Here is a 17,916-nt window from a genome sequence, read left to right as displayed (position 1 = left end):
TTAATTATTATTTCTTAATTTTGTATTTTAGAAGCACTCAAAGTAATTAAATTATGTGGGCTAATTGCATTATCCTATATATTCACTTAATTGTGCTTTTGTGATAAAAGAAAAACAAACTATTATGATTGCCATCTATAAAAGTTTGAGTTTGATATTTTATCCAATGTAAAAACGATAATAAAAAGATAATATAGGATAAAATATTATATATACACACACAATAACAACGACCATGAGGTAGTATACTTTATACTATTAAATAAAAATAAAGGAAGGAAGTCCATTAAAATTGAACTTCATAACTAAAGCCCAGTTGACCAATCAGAGTGTAAGTTTCGCTAAGCTGAGCTCCTCCCACTCGCTTCCGCTGTTGGCGCGGCGCCACTTGCAAAACACGTCTGTGTTTATAGCCTACTAGAAATACTGTGATCGGTGTCTCTTCTCATTCATTGTGGATCAAGAAATATCATCCTGTAATGCAGTCAAAACTTGTGAGTAAAGAGGCACTTGCACAGTTCAGAAAACGTCTGCTGTGTTCTAAATGGCAGGCTATGCATTAGTTTCATAATGAAAGCAGCTCGGGCATCCTGGTTCTGTTAACAGGCCAAAAACTTGGTTTCTGTGCAATCAAAGTCATTTTAACATAATTTTGCTGCTCATCCCTCATGAGAGAGGTGGCAAGCCTTGGACTATATGACCATATGCTTTGCCGGCAAAGTAAATTAGCCGCCTTTTATTGATTCGCATCATGCATATCCGAATCTGCAGCTTATTTATGGTTGCAGCTTTATTATGCCATGAATAAGTTATCTCTCTATCAAATAAACATACTTTTAAAACTGTTATATTCATATAAAAATATGATTGATTACATATAAAGTAATACATTTTCTGTAGGCCTGTATCTGTGTATGCCACCGTCATATTGTGTAGTATTTACATAGCAATAATAATATACTATTATAAATAGTAAGCCTACAATTTGTATTTTCAAATATATGCACATTCATTTATTTACCTTACTGAATTCTTTGCCTAAAATTGTAATATGTGAATTAGAGTCTTGAAATGATTGAAACCTGATTTTAACTTATTAAAGGCGCAATATGTAAGATTTTTGGATTTGAATATCCAAACCACTAGAACAATGTTTTATATATTTTGTTGACTTGTGTACGTACTTTGTGACATTATCCCAAGTGTTTCCAAGAATGTTTCAAATAAGCAATTTTAACCAGGACACAGATTGTGTCCGTGTGTCGCCTTTTAATGACAAAATACCCGTGTTACCCTCGATTTCCGGTTTTATTTTGTAGAAACCATGGAAACACCAAAGACGCTTTAATATATTATGTGTTTATATGAACAACTACATTCATCAGCAGAAAACTAATCATTGTTATATAGCTCAGCACAGTTAGTCTTATTGTTTAAATCTTGTTTTCTTGATATACCATGTTTTACCATGCCTAATATCGATCTAGCTTACTGCAGTGTGCAACCACTGTCTCATAGTAGCACCCGAACAAACGCCCAGAGAAGCATTATAACAACTTTCAACGCTCAAATAATGTATCTAATATGATAAAACAGTGCTGCGTACACTTGACCGGAAACAGGGGAAGCGGTATAATAAAAGCTCCTCGAGATCCAGGCATCATCAAACTACGCCTTTGTTTTGAATAAGTGACCTTGTGGCGAAAAATTATATATTGTGGCTTAAAAAAAAAGTAATAGTTGCACCTATACTACACTATGTACAAAAGATTAAAATCACTGTGAAATGTTTTTTTTTTTTTTAAATGGGTACTTCGATTCACATCAAATTGATCAGAAAAATACAGTGAAGCCATTTGTAGTGGTGCAGAGTAGGCCTACTTATTCAATGATTTTCTATTTCAAATAACTGCTGTGCTCAGTGTGCTGTGCTTATGTATTCTAGCAGTCAGATTACTAAAATATTCAGATGACATTTCATCTTTCTGCAGCATTTCTCGTACAGCTGTTTTTTGGCATGTCTCATAGGCCTTCCACATCTCGAACGAACTTGCTTTAACCTACACATAATACTCTTTTCTAAACATTTGCCATACAGTTCCTAAGTTGTTTTCCCAATTCTATCCTTTTCTTCACATTTGCCTGTTTCAGATGTGGTTTTATCTTTGAAAGTCTTCTTAAAAGGCCATCGTCTCTGAGTCTTCTCCTCAGTTTTTCAGATGAAACTGGTGTTTGTAGTGTACTGTTCATTGAAGCTGCCAGCTGAGCGTCTGTTTCTCAAGCTAGAGACTCTGAAGTACTTGCCTTCTGCGGTGTTGTGCATCTGGCCTGTCCACTTCACTCTCTGTCCTGGTTAAACGCAGTTTACTTTCTTCTTTTGAGGCAGTGGTTGGTACATGCGATGGCCTTTAGCTCTCAAATGAACAACAGACTGATGAGCTTCTAGAGAAAGCTGTTTCTTTACAGCCCTTTTTGAAGCTAGAGTTTAGGAATGCAAGTGTGCTCAATACTCAAAACAAAGCCGTTGAGTTGCTGTTTCTCTACTTCATTAAGTAAGACAAGCTTTTTAACTGCACTAAGATAATAAGAAAGGATTCTTTAGTTCTAAATGAACACATCACAACACATTATAGTGATTTCTTAAGAATAGGGTAATGCTGTCTTAGACTGCAGTATTGGCTGCTCGTAATAGGGCTTTTCATCACAGATTAAAATTGAATTACAAAGACATTATTTCAAACAGTAATAATGCTTTACACCTTTTTATTAATCGTGTTTTTAATCAGTTAAAAGTGACCTTGGTTATCACAGGAATATCACTTTCAGAAAAACCGTCTTGACAATTCCAAATGTTCTCAGATCTTTCCCCTTAAAAGTCAAAATTATAGAAGAATTAAGATTTTGTAATGTTTTTTTATTCAGCAAGGACACATTAAATTGATGAAAAAGTGACATTAAAGCCTTTTATAAGGAAATGTCCTTATAAAAGGCATTTGTTTGAAATTTCCATTTCAAACAAATGCCATTCACTTAACTTTTCATCTGAGAAAAATGTATCATAGTTCCCACAAAAAGCGGTTTTCAACAATGATATTAATAAGAACCATTATTAAGAATTGAGACATTGAAGACTGGAGTAATGGCTGCTGAACATTTAGCTTTTCAGTCACAGAAACTACATATTAATGAATTTTAAAGAAAACAGCTATTTTAATGTCATAAGTTTTTTTTTTACAGTATTTTTGATCAAATATAATATATAGTATTCATATAGTGAGTATATCTGAATACACATTCAGATTTTAGTTTTTCAAAGAAAGTTTTTTTCCCCCCTCCATGTTATTTCAACATTTTATTTCTCTTTGTGAGCTTTGGTTAGAGGTGGCTAAAATGCAACTTTGCGCACAAATTCAACAGACCGCAGCAGCTTCAAATACCTGTTTTATTTATAGCAGCTGAATATAAATGGGGCGGCAGTGGCTCAGTGGTTCATGTAGGTTGTCTACTAACCGGAAGGTTGGTGGTTCTATCCCCGGTTCCATCTGACCAAGTGTCGAGATGTCCATGAGCAAGACACCTACCTAACTCCAGCTGCTCCCGACGAGCTGGATGACGCCTTGCATGACACCGCCGTCGGTGTATGAATGAGAGAATGAATGGGTGAATGTGAGGCAATATGTTAAGCGCTTTGGTGGCCATGGGTCTGTTGGCCATATAAAGCACACTTGACAAATCAAACGTTATCCTTCCCGAGTGTGTGTGGAAACAATGCGAACATACTGAAATGTGTCTGTACCATAGACTGTAAAAAAATAGGTCTGTACATAAATGCAGCGTGCGATCAGTGATATAGAGCCACTATAGACAAAACACAGACATTTGAGTTTAACGGTTTAAAATGGCCTGATCACAAACAGAGAAGCAGAATTAGAATGGAAATTTCCTCCTATCAGGGTTACAGGTGCTTGTAGATGCTCAGTGTGATAAAACTCCCGACTTCTAAGATCATCTAACTGCGTGATGAAAATTACGTTAATGACGCAGCTTCACGTAATACTTCTGTTTTTATTTTTTTATTTAAGCCCTGATAAGTATATAATAAAGTATGCATGTGGTCTGTCCTATAGGTCCTGTGCAGGACCTCATGCTGGTGAAAGACATTCGAATTAACAATCAGCTGAGCAACATAGTTATTCTGCAAGCTGGAGTCCCTACTGAACCCACCAGAGCCCTCAAGTAAGACAAGACCTTCACATCATGACATCAAGCACTCAATTATAACCAAAATACATATATATTATTATATCCCTGACTGTATGTAATGTACTGAACACTATGGACTTGGGACACTGACACAAATCCCCAACTGAACTTTAAGCTTGATAATGACTATAATTATGCAATGTAATGTTCCGTAGTAGCTCTGACAATTTCCTCCGAGCTGATTTGAAGCTCGGGGTGCTGTTGCCGGTGACAGAGAGATGTGCTGTTTGACAGACAGGTGTGTGCCCCAGGGGTCAGGGCGTTTAACGCTGCAGAGGAGATTGAGTTGATGGAGATGTCACGCTGGTTCTCTCATGCTGGTGCTGCTATAGCATCAAAGACAACATCTAGGCAGGAGAAGTGGATAAAACCACAGAATAAATGTGCTCATTACACCTTTACACACCACACTCTGCTTTAGCTCTGCCCAACATTATAAGGTTAATGTCAGCAGGGGACAGTTAGCTCCTACTTAAAATAATGTCAAAGCTCACTGCACTTTTCTTTCAAAGGTTTCTTTTTTGAAGCTTAAGGGTCAGTGACAAATAAGGATGTCTGAGATGATGAAAGGGAGAAATCTGTGAAAAATAAATACAATTTATTGTTACAAATTTTGTATATATACTGTGTGTGTGTGTGTGTGGGCGGGTGTATATATAAATAAAATAAATAAATAAGTATACAATCAGTATATGTGTATGTACCTGTGTGTATATATAATATGTGTGTGTTTATGAATATTTGGTTATTCCATTTCATATTAAAAAATATGAAACCTTTTCCTACAAATTTCCTGCCATTTGCTTGGTCTCACCGCACTGAATTTATATAATATTTTAAAGCAAACTTGTTTTGTTTTCTGTTTCAACTTAATATTTTTTTAGAATTTTTAGGATTAAAAAAGTGTATATATTAGTATAGTACTGGGAATCGATAAAAAAAATTAACTAATTAATCTAAAATAAAATATAAATATTTTGATATTGTATTAATTTCAGTTACTCTCCAAATTAATGTAGAAATAATATAAAGACAGCATCTTTTATATATTTGTTTTAATGGCATCCTTTTATGAATGAAGGTCAGTATCACTACTAATGTCTCTATGAAACTTTAATGACGTTACATTACAGTATAACTGAAAGCTACCAATTTCAACATTTAGGCTTTAAAAAATTCCTTTTAATTTAAGCGAACTTGCATAAACCCATTATAATAAATGTTATATTTACCCATGGCTTTCCCTGTTAGACATATACAGAAATGTAATAGTTATCAAACACCTTTCTTAACTGCAAATAATAAATGAAATATATTAATCATCATTAAAGCTACACTTTTCTGTTTCCCGTTGTTCTTTGATGAACATTGATGACAGACATCATTAGTGCTGCTAATCACTTTACGATTGGCCGCTGCCGAACATGACGCGTCATGCGCATCTCATTTTCTCACAAGTTCATTTAAGACGTTTTTTAACTAATTTAAGACTCCTAATATGAGAATACTCGACAAAACTCGCAAAAAGTGTTCTAAAAGAGAAGTCGATGTGTGCACGAGACTGACGTGAGTCTGTCTGTGCGTCGAGTGTGTGTGTCAGGGTGTCCCTCAATGAGCTGACATGAGATGCACCCACACAGACAGGACACTGACATACAGTGCGTTCTCTTGTGTCTTGTCGCGCTTAGATTGTTTAAAAGCATTACATGAATAAGAGCGTGATCATATAATGTAACGCTAGGCAAAAATGGATATAAAAACGGACGCTGCGTTAATTGCGTTAAATATTTTTATATATATATACACTCACTCACTCACTCACTTACTTACTTGATAAGTGAGTGAGTGAGTAGGTATATACATCTGAGTTTATTGTTAAAGGTTGCTGTCCGTAACTTTTTTTGTGTTCAAGATTTACAAAAATTATATAATGAGAATGTATATAATGTATAATGTAATCATTATAGTACGCTTATAATAAGTGTTTATATTGGGACTATTTCAGACCGGTCTGGTAGGAATCGCTGCGGAGGAGCACAGTCCCTCCGTGACTCGCCATAGACATAAACAGAGAGAAGTAGCTCCGGCTGCAATGTTCTTCCGCAAGACGCATGCAGTTCTGTTTATTAACCGCTAGAGCGCCAAAAGTTACGGACTGCAGCTTTAAATAGCTGTATTTGAGTTATTGGTATGAAAAAGTGTGGAATTTGATTTGAGCAATTTCCAGGTCTGGATAAGTATGAAAAAAATGTGTTTCCAGAATATTGCCCCTATTCAGTTTTGTATGTTTTGTAAGTTAAAGGGTACATAACACACACAGTTTCTGCCAATCTTATGTTAAAGGACAACTCGAAAAATGAACCTAGGGGTAATTAACACATGGTTACCGAGTAGATCGTTCTCTGGGATGCGTTTTCATGAAAATCAAATGTAAAGAGTTTTATCTCTAAAAACAGATTTGCTTATAACGCGAGTAAATGGGGCACAGAATAAGTAAAATTAAATCGCTAGCTAATACCACTAACAAGGCTCAAAATAGCCTCACACTAACACGGTAGCATAATGAGGGTCCCTACATGCAAACCGAAGCATCGAGAACTTTGTAAGTGTACAAACGGTTTAATAAGAAGATACTTTATAAAGACAGAACATTACGCGTCGCGTATACAGACAGGAGCCATCTTGGAAAACAGTCTCGACGAGTCGAGCCACGACGCTGTGCTAAGCTGCGATAATTCCTATCGACCAGCTCACTTAGCACAGCGTTTGTGTCCTTTAATCTTGAGTACCTATAGAGTGGTATTTCATATCTCAGAAGAGTCTTTAGTTTTATCATATTTATAAAAGACAGATACACTGTATCGATTCTTTCCAAAAACACCCAAGCTTGTGCAGGCGTGCAGTGGGCGGACCTAAAGACTCATGCACACACACACACACACACACACACATACACACACACACACACACACACACACAATACATCATGGCATTGTCCCTGGATAACTTTTGATTCACTATATGTTCGTGTTGTTTACATTATATGTACTTACGTGCCGATTGCAAACAAAACACAGACTTTTGATGCAGTTTCACTCACCGCCTGCGGTTTCGACTCATGACCGGGAACAAACAAACACACTTGCAGAACTCCATTGCTTCTCCGGAAAAACAAAATGCATCCACTGTTTCCTTAACACTGAGTTATTTGGGAAGCTGGACAAAGTTATCTTTCACTCACAAAAACACACTTCTTAAGTTCCCTCACAAATACACACTTCTTTAGTTCCCTCACAAAAACACACTTCTTTAGTTCCCTCACAAAAACACACTTCTTTAGTGACATTTGTTGATTTCGTGGTCTAAAAACAAAATGCCAGCGCTGCCAACGGCTTCCGTAACCCGAACAAAGCTTGTTGATGGGCGTGCTCTTGCTCTCGCTCTGGTTGATGTGTGCTCATCCGGGAGAAGTGCCCATAAAAGCAATTCAGCCCTTTATGTCATACAGGGTCATATTTGAAAAAAACTTTCAGAAACGTGTTCGAATCCTGAAGGAGTGTATTTGGCACAGAAATACTCCGTCATAAGTCCAACTTGTTTTTTGAAATTTTGGCCATATTTAGCATGAGAAATGGTATTAGACCCTCCTTTAAGAGTTTCTAAAAATAAATGTATTATACGAGCAGAGTGTTTTCATGGCATAAGTTTAGTGATTACTTAGTGGTTGTCGGACACGACTGAATGAATTTAAGGTGCACATTATCATTATGCAGATATGCATAAATATGATCTGAAAAATAGTTTGGAAGGAGGTTTGGAAATTTGAGTCTGCAAAAGTATGGAATTCTAAATTGAAAATGTGTAGGAACCCTGTCCTTTTGTCCTTCAAATATTAATCAACATTAAAATCAAATAAGTGCTCAACATTTTACTTCCCGTGATGACTATTTTTTTATTTGATGGTGCGATGTGATTCTCTTTGTTTAGCCACGGCCACTGATGCCGTACAATCAGAAGAGAGCTCTCTCCCTAAGAAAAAGAAGAATGTCAAGATATGGTTTAGCCCAAAAAGTCGCAAAATACGCTGCTGTATTGAGAAAGCCGCTGGATCAAACAAATCAAATGGAGACCAGGGAAAGGAAGCTACTTCATCCAAACCTAAGGACCTGTCTGTGTTCAACTTCACCTCTTCCTCCCAGGAATCTGGCTCGTCCACCCCTCCACGGGGGAAGGCAAATAAGAAAACAACGAAAAAAAAGAGCAGCCAAGTATACAGACAAGCCAGCTATGGTCAAAACTCCACAACACGGACTCAGACTAAGCAGGAATGTAAGAGGCTGAAGCTAGAGGCTATCAATCAGCAGTGGGCCATTGGAAAACAAGCTTCTATAGACAAGAAGGATGAAGAGCATGAAAAAGTGAGCTCTGGAGATGACGACAGGAGGTCTAGTAAGAGAGTTTCTTTCCTTTTCCCTCGCAGCCAGCCCGAGGAGACTCATAAGACTCCTCACCAAGGAGAGAATCAAATTCCCAGTCCCCAAAAAAGCATCCTCAGCAATATGGAAGTTGAAGACAGTGAAAAGCAAAGCTGTGCAACTTCGAGTTCATCGTATCATGATCAACAGGTTGAGCCTGTCACTGATATCACACCAGAATCAATTGAAAATGCTCAAGGGCTGCCTCAGCCTTCCCTTCCTGAAGCTGGTAAGAGACCAAGAGGGAATCAAGACAGTCATGGTCCACAGAGTACGCCAAAAGAACCCAGAAATTCAGGACGGAAGCATAGGTTATCTAAAGGAGAAACTTCTCCAACTGAGAACTCCTCTCAGAGGACATCCAAACAGTCCAATGAGAAACAGAATGTGAAGGCAATCACACCAGCTACCCCTGACCTTAGGAGGAAGTCTCCCAGTGTGAGACAAAATCAGACAAGTCCCTCTTTCATGAAGAGGAACCACAATGGAGAGACACCTCTGCACTTAGCTGCCATAAAGGTTTGTGTTGACTTCCACACATCTACTCATTGGCTTGTTGGCATCTGTATAATTTGGCTAGCTTTAACAAAATGAGATGCATTTATGCTAAAATAGTGCTTCAATACAGCCTTCGGCATCAAGACATGGAAAATATAATGTGGATTCCTACTTTTAAAAGGGAGAAGAAAACATTAAGACCATATTAGTTCTTTTTTTATTTAAATTAATTGTTATTGGCCAATATTTGCTAATTGCATATTCGTGCGTGCCCATTTCCCCTATTTTTACATGATATTCCCTTTTCCATTATCTTTAACTAAAACTAATTTTCATACTGTAGATTATAATGTGAAACATAACTTAACTTGTAGCAATCAAAATTAGTTTTTAATGTTTTTTTTTTTTATTATTAAAACAAAATGGTATAAACAGAATACATTTCAATAGCTGCCATTTTTCACCTTTTGGACATAAAATGGTTACCACATTTTCTGGAAGAAAGCATTTGCATTGTTGAGAGAAAATAAGTTAAGTTGCATCATTGTAAGCATGTTGTTATTATATTCAGCAATATTCTTAAATACGGTAAATAAAATTAAACTTTACAAATATTATAAGCACTAAAAACGTTTTAGTTCCATTCACTCCACAAAAATGATTATATTTTCAATCGTCTGTATACTATTACCATACTAAACCTACAGTACAATTCATTATAAAGAACATTTATTATAAACAACAAGCCTAAATTAATTTATAGTGAAACTAAATTACTGGCATGTGGGAAATGAGCTATATAAAAAAAACTTGAATGTGGGGAGAGAGAAAAACTGAAACCCATGAGATGAAACATTTCTGTACGACTGTGTTAACCAACATAACATCATTTACAGAATTCAAAATACATAATGATTTTTGTTAAAGAGAATTGTGTCTGTGTGCTTGCCAGTTAATTGCATTATACAAGTTGTAGGAGGTTTTAAAAAAATGGCACTCAAATTCTGAAATGTTTGGTAAGCCATTATTTTCGTATTCTAACTATGGACAATTTTATAGCTGCATTTTATTGTAATTTAGTTCCCCCTCTCTTGTCCATTTCACCAATTATCAACCATAAACAGCCGTTTAAATCTACTATTTATTTCCGCACTTGTTTGTTTGTATCTGAGATTGTTGTTAGTATTCCAGCTGCGAGTCACTTTGACCACTTAATGATTGATGCTAGGTCAGTGTTTGAGTCTGGTTGATCGATATCTACCACTGATCTTTTGACCCTGGTCTTCTGTGCAGGGTGATGTGGAGGAGGTCCGTAAGCTCCTTGCTCAGGGAGCCGACCCCAACCTGAAGGACAATGCAGGCTGGACACCACTGGTGAGCGAAGAGAACTCACACAATTCAGTATACATATTTTTCACATCCTTGTGTCTTGTTTGAGGTTGTCTGGGCTAAAGAGCTTTTGCTTGCTTGTACTGTAATGTATGTTGTCCTAGCAGAACGCTGCATGTTTATTGAATACTCAACTGTCTTAATAGATAATGTGCCACCATTGCTTTTCCATGTTTGTGGTAGTCTTTGAAATGTTTTATCCTGTATATTTTCATTTATTGAGCATTTCGGAAGTGGTGAAATAAAATAACACTTCTAGGAAATAGTGCACATTTTGCTACTGTTATTGTTAAATAAATTGGTGTAAAATAAATTCAATACAACAGGCACTACCACTGTGCACACACACAGACACACACACACGCGCGCACACCGATCAGGCCTAACATTATGAAACACTAGTTATCTCTTCATCACGGCACCTGTTAGTGGGTGGGATATATAAGGCAGCAAGTGAACATGTTGTCCTCAAAGTTGATGTGTTAGAAGCAGGAACAATGGACAAGCCTAAGGAGTTTGACAAGGGCCAAATTGTGACGACTGGGTCAGAGCATCTCCAAAACTGCAGCTCTTGTGGGTTGTTCCCAGTCTGCTGTGGTCAGTATCTATCAAAATTGGTCCAAGGAACAGTGGTGAACCGGCGACAGGGTCATGGGCGACCATTGATGCACATGCACACCATGTACATCCTTTCATGGAAACGGTATTCCCTGGTGGCTGTGGCCTCTTTCAGCAGGATAATACGCCCTGCCACAAAGCAAAAATGGATCAGGAATTGTTTGAGGAGCACAACAACGATTTTGAGGTGTTGACTTGGCTTCCATATTCCCCAGATATCAATCCAATCGAGCATCTGTGGGATGTGCTGAACAAACAAGTCCGATCCATGGAGGCCCCGCCTCGCAACTTACAGGGCTTGCTGCTACCATCTTGGTGCCAGATACCATTCATGGGTCTAGTGGAGTCCATGCCTGGACGAGTCAGGACTGTTTTGGCAGCAAAAGAGGGACCAACGCAATATTAGGACAATATTCGGCCTCATCGGTATATATACACAAACACGCATTTGAAACTCTGAGGACCCCCCCCCCCCCCCCCCCGCTAATTCACTCTCTACCAGAAGGTGGCGCTAATGGGACAGCAGCAATACATTGCAAAATAATGCTTTTCGTACTTTTAGTTGCTTTTTTCAAAAATGCTTTGTTTCTAGTCCAAATATATTTAAAAAATCTTAAAATAAGATGCTTTTACTAGATAAGTAAAAACTATATATTTTTTCTAGTTTTCTGGTGGCAAAACAAGCAAAATGATCTGCCAATGGGGTAAGAAAATATTCTTGTTTCTTTTTGGGACAGAAACAATCTGCCCCATTGGCACATAATTTTGCTTTCCAGAAAACAAGAAACAATATCTTGTCATTTCACCAGCACTGCGCTTATATATAAACTACTTTGATAGGCATCATACGGAGGTAAGATTAAAAGAAAATGTAATCGAAAATTGTGTGAAGTCAGTCATTTCCCTTCAGAAATGCATTCATATAAGCCCCCACTCCAATTTAATGGGTAGAATTTTCGTCCAATATTCCAAGCATCGCATTTGAAGTGAGCTTGCTCTGCTCGGAACAGTATTTTCTCTGCTCTTCTCTTTGCGTCTTTCTTCAGCGTGTCCCGTCTCTGGATTAATGCAATGCATTTTGTGTGCAAGTCCGGGACAGAGACCGGGCGAAATAAAACAAAAAAAACAGAACTGGCCGGTTCTGTTTGATGGTCGGTAGACGGGTGGATCTCTACTGGCAACCCTTCACCTGAAGCTCTGAGTTCAGAAGAGAGGATTCTGGATTTTTTAAATAAAGTAGTTTGAACCGTACACACCTTTTCACTGCATTCATTTGAGCCTGAAGACGCAGCCGCTGCGGATTTCATTTTTGCCAAACCTCTCATAGGTGGTCTGAGCAAGCTTGTGTCTTTTGCGTAATTAAAATGTGATCGGCAAGCTGAGAGACCACGTATAGAATCAAAGGAAGTAATTGTCAACATTTTCGGATAAGTGGCCGATCATTTGGAGCATTCCTAGAAATTATACGGAAAGGTTTTTCGTATTCATGTTTGACCTCAAAGCATAAACTCTCGGAGACACTAACAGAATAAACTTACCTCGCAATCAGCGGCTGAATCCGTTGCTCTTAGAAATAAACAGCTTTTCTTCTGAGGTAAATTATTCCAGGATTATTCCTCACCGTGTCTCAAAACAATGTAAAGTACATGCTCTAATCTTTGTGTTTATTTGAGTTCCGTGGGTGTGGCCGCATTAACACTAATGAAGAGGCTTGCGAACGACTGACATCTCACTCTTTTCAAATAGATTACATAAACACAGAATATTTGTTTTTGATTTGATTCACATTATTTAAAACCTGGCATTTCCATGTTTCTTTAGACATATGTATCATGTTTGTGTGATAAGTATTCAGTAAATTACAGTTCATTTTCTGAAGACTATCTGAATGAACTACATTGAGAGAGAGGCTGCAGATCGCGCATCACGTTTGTTTTCTTTATTTAGCAAAAAGCACAACATTTTGTTTTTATTGTGAGTGTACACAATTAAAAGTAGATTCTTAACAGATTAAAATCATGTATAACACTTACCTGAATGATAAAAATCGACAGTTATTTGAGTCTCTTTGGCACTGATAAGAAAAAAATTGAGGCGTTGCGCCAGTGTGAACTTCGACCTCTCTGGGTTAAATAATATATCATTATTTCTTTCACATTACAGTAGGCTACTGAGAATTGGGAAAAGGAGTCTTAACAGCTGAACCATAAATTTTCTATGAAAAACCTTTCAGAACTGGAATAATGAACCACATGTTCTAAGAAAAATCTCTGCAAATATATAACTGCATTTCCCCCAGTCATAAATTCCACAGGTCTGGCTTAAAGGCCTTTGCCAAGCTGTTGATTCTGGGGAATTATTGGGTCCAGATTATTATAATAATGCTCTCACTCTTATAATCCTTCATAATATGACAGAACATTGTTATATCTGCTACTAAGGCAATTATGTATTATAATTGTGTTTTGTTTTTGCAGCATGAGGCTTGTAATCTCGGTCATCTGGGAGTGGTGGAGGAACTGGTTCAGCAGGGGGCGCTGTTGAACACACCAGGCTATCAGAACGACTCTCCACTGCATGATGCTGTGAGGAACGGCCACATTGCGGTGGTCAAGCTCTTGGTTGAACGAGGCGCGTCCCAAAGTGTTCTGTGAGTACTTGACATCACATGCTCTCACCTGATCTAAAACTCAACCAATCACCAGAAGTTGAGGTTTGGTTGGGCTTAAAAGATGTCAAAGAAATTTCTGTTGGAATATCCCCCAAATAGGGTGGATGGTATAAACATAGCTATGTATATTTGAGTGTATGTGTGTGTACAGTAAATATATATATATATATATATATATATATATAGATACAGTATAATATATCAAATATATAATTTATCTGCTTAATAGTTTATGATATTTATTTTAGGATTTTTTTATAAATAAAATGATCGATAGAACAGCATTTTCTTGAAATAGCAAAAAATTATAAATATCTTTACTGTCACTTTTGATCAATTTAATGTGAACACTTAGGCTAAGAAGAAGCAAATATATTTGGGTTCCTATTCAACTGTCCATCCTATTAAAAACAACTAGGCTATAAGATAATTGTAAAAAAAGAAAGAAAAAAAAAAGAGTATTGTATTTCGGCAGATTTTATAGTGTTGACATATGCAAGCGCGAATGAGAATATAACCGTTTCAAGGGGGATGCCAGGTGTGCGCGAAAAACAAAACAAAAAATCGAAATACCAACCCATCGAATATTCGAATATTCTGGTCCAGCCCTAAATATTTATTAATTAATGAATTAATTCATTCTTTTTTTTGAAATGATGTACACAAACCCCCAAAAATAGGATTTGTCATAACAAATACAGGGAGTGCAGAATTATTAGGCACGTTGATTTTCTGATCATATTTTTTTTCCAGGCACATTTGACCAATTCCAAACCACAGTAATCCTAATAACTACTATTGATTTAGTATTTAATAATGTATAAGTGATATATAATTGTTCATGAAGGCTGGAAATGAAAATCACCTTATATTCAGGTGTGCAGAATTATTAGGCATGTTTTCTTTTACAGATAAATTGAGCCAAAAAAGAGATTTAACTCAGACTGAAAAGTCAAAAAGTATTAAATGCCCATGAGAAGGATGCAATACTAATGCAATACTAGACATTGCAGTTAAGGCATGACCATTGGACAGTGAAATGCTCGTTGGGTCAGCAGGTTCTGACAAAAACAGGTGGTGAAGAAAAGACACCTGTTAACTGCAAAATAATTAAGAATTAAGGTGAAGAATTAAGGGTGAAACCATCAGGAACCCTTTAGTCTTCAGCGCCACCATTTTCCAAAGCTGCAACCTACCTGCAGTCTCCAGAAGTGCAAGGTGTCAGGATCTCAGAGACTTCAGTTAGGTAAAGAATCCTAAAAAATGACCCCCACTAGATAAGAATCACAAGCTGAAGTGTTGTAAAATACATGAAGAAGGTTTTTTTATAGGCTTTATGGACAGATAGGTTGAGAGTGACTCTTGAAGGACCAGCACCACATCCTCTAGTACCACTGTTTGAAGAATTCATCTTCCAGAATCTGGCAGTACGTTTTGGGAGTTCATTTTTAGTCTATCTCTGCAAAACGGACTTCAGGATGGACTAAAATGAACTCCCAAAACATACTGCCAGATTCTGGAAGATGAATTCTTCAAACAGTGGTACTAGAGGATGTGGTGCTGGTCCTTCAAGAGTCATTCTCAACCTATAAAACCTATAAAGCCTATAAAAAAGCAGGCTTCATGTATTTTACAACACTTCAGCTTATGATTCTTATTTAGTGGGGGTAATTTTTTAGGATTCTTTACCTAACTGAAGTCTCTGAGATCCTGACACCTTGCACTTCTGGAGACTCCAGGTAGGTTGCAGCTCTGGAAAATGGTGGCGCTGGAGACTAAAGGGTTCCTGATGGTTTCACCCTTAATTCTTCACCTTAATTCTTAATTCTTTTGCAGTTAACAGGTGTCTTTTCTCCGCCACATGTTTTTGTCTGACCCTGCTGACCCAACGAGCATTTCACTGTCCAATGGTCACGCCTTAACTGCAATGTCTAGTATTGCATTAGTTTTGCATCCTTCTCATGGGCATTTAATACTTTTTGACTTTTCAGTCTGAGTTAAATCTCTTTTTTGGCTCAATTTATCTGTAAAAGAAAACATGCCTAATAATTCTGCACACCTGAATATAAGGTGATTTTCATTTCCAGCCTTCATGAACAATTATATATCACTTATACATTATTAAATACTAAATCAATAGTAGTTATTAGGATTACTGTGGTTTGGAATTGGTCAAATGGGCCTGGAAAAAAAATATGATCAGAAAATCAACGTGCCTAATAATTCTGCACTACCCGTACATCTAGCATCAAACTGTAATCAAAACAATAAAACTAAAACTATTAAATGAACAGTCAATATATCTTCATCTGACCGTCTCAGCACTGCAAGAGATATTGCAAAATCTCCACAGGTTGACACATGTCTACCGTTGTGTGGTATACCATCATATATCCTGCTCTACCCAATTATGCGATAGTGTTTCATTTTGTCATTTTATATGTGCATATGTTATAACTGCACCTTGGTGTATACCTGGTGTAGAGATGTTCTGGAACTTCTGCTCTGCTTCTTCCCACATGCCCTTTATCTTAATGAACTCTATTTCCCCAAGATTGGCAGTGAACCCAGATGCACGAATGCTCATCCAGAGAGTTCTCTGCATGCGTCTCTGCGTCTCTTTTTGTCTGTCTGCCCTTTGTACATTGATTGACTAGTGCTGTGCTGTACATTGGGAGAGCATAAAGCATCAGCAGATTTATGCTTCGTTAGTCAATGGTGAAGTGAAGCATCAGCTCTGTCATAGAAGCACTGCACAGAAGCAATCCACTCCTGTCAGACATAATCAATCACTTTCACTCCTTGCGGTCTGGAATCGGAGCAGTGGGGCTATGGGGGGAACTGCTGTGGGCAGAGCCTTCTCTGTAATGTGTTGTATGAATTGACTGGCACATCCCTGCTGTACCAGCAGTAATCTTTAATGCTTTTCAGATCTGAAAAGACGCTTCTTGAGGGACCATGCAGGTAGCAAGTACAAGCAAGACGGAGACGGTTGTTCTGTTCCAAAACTGAGCTGTCTTCTGGCTGTACATAAGCAGCACCTAACTGTCACAGAACCTCATAGGTGACTGATTTGGAACATTCTGCATAGGATATTCGACTCCAGAATAAAAATAATACATGGCACTCAAATATTAGGTAAAATAGTAAATATCACTGATTCTTGAGATAAGGGACAAAACATGTTTTAGAACACTACATTATTAAAAATTGGTATTTTTGTAGACAAAGGTTTCAGATAATGAACCATGTATATATTTATTCACTCTATAACTTAATTTGTGTCAACTCTGTCAGACACACTAAAAAGCATGCTAATTTAAACTATCCAAAAACAATGTAAAGTCTTCAGTTATGTAATATTAGTGTTCAGTAAAGGAGCTAAGTCAAAATAAATTTCTGGTCATTTTTTGTTTGTTTTCACACTATTATGAACAACCCAGTTTCTAAATTCCTAAATTCTCCACCCTCCTTTTAATATTAAAGGGGTCATGAACTGGCTTTTTAATTTTCTATACTGTTGTCTGAGGTCAACTTATGACGTTCGCATGGTTTTTACATTCAAAAACATCATAATAAATAAGTAATAGGCTATTTTCTGCCTTGGTTTTGAGACTCTCTCAAAAACGCTCGGTTTTGATGAGCATGCCGCACTGAAGACTTGGAAGTAAACGCCCATGGCTATGATTGGATAAGATTTGCATATTTAATGAGCTTCAGCTCCCCTCAGTACATGTGGAAATTGTTTTGAAAGCATCTGTGGAAACGCTCACAGGTCTTGCAAGATGTCTTTAGCAAACAAACACAATGATTCATCTCTCATCCACCCGCGATTGATTGGAATGTTATTTTTTTATTACTTGGCCGGCCCGATCAGTGAATATAACCACAAACCGCACACACAGGTTTAGCTCCACGAGTCGGTGGGCGGGCTTGAGGCGCCGCTTCAGCATTCAATGACATCAAGAGTCGACATATTCTGAAATCGAGCGTTTTCTGGGC

The 17,916-nt window shown here is 37.4% G+C and overlaps 1 protein-coding gene across 1 annotated transcript in view; it reads left to right on the top strand.

Annotated features, from left to right (window-relative positions):
- Window positions 1-363: 363 nt before the first annotated feature.
- bard1 (BRCA1 associated RING domain 1) overlaps window positions 364-17,916 on the top strand; it is a 46,994-nt gene continuing 29,441 nt past the window's right edge. Inside the window, exons 1-5 of the mRNA XM_079821323.1 lie at window positions 364-494; window positions 4,128-4,236; window positions 8,251-9,257; window positions 10,530-10,610; window positions 13,721-13,893. Coding sequence (XP_079677449.1) covers window positions 8,823-9,257; window positions 10,530-10,610; window positions 13,721-13,893 — 689 coding nt within the window. The 5' untranslated portion in view covers window positions 364-494; window positions 4,128-4,236; window positions 8,251-8,822. The remainder of the gene's footprint in view (window positions 495-4,127; window positions 4,237-8,250; window positions 9,258-10,529; window positions 10,611-13,720; window positions 13,894-17,916) is intronic.

This window comes from Gobio gobio (genome assembly GCF_949357685.1).
Source record: "Gobio gobio genome assembly, chromosome: 7".
NCBI lineage: Eukaryota > Metazoa > Chordata > Actinopteri > Cypriniformes > Gobionidae > Gobio > Gobio gobio.
This window is presented reverse-complemented; position numbering and strand designations above follow the sequence as displayed.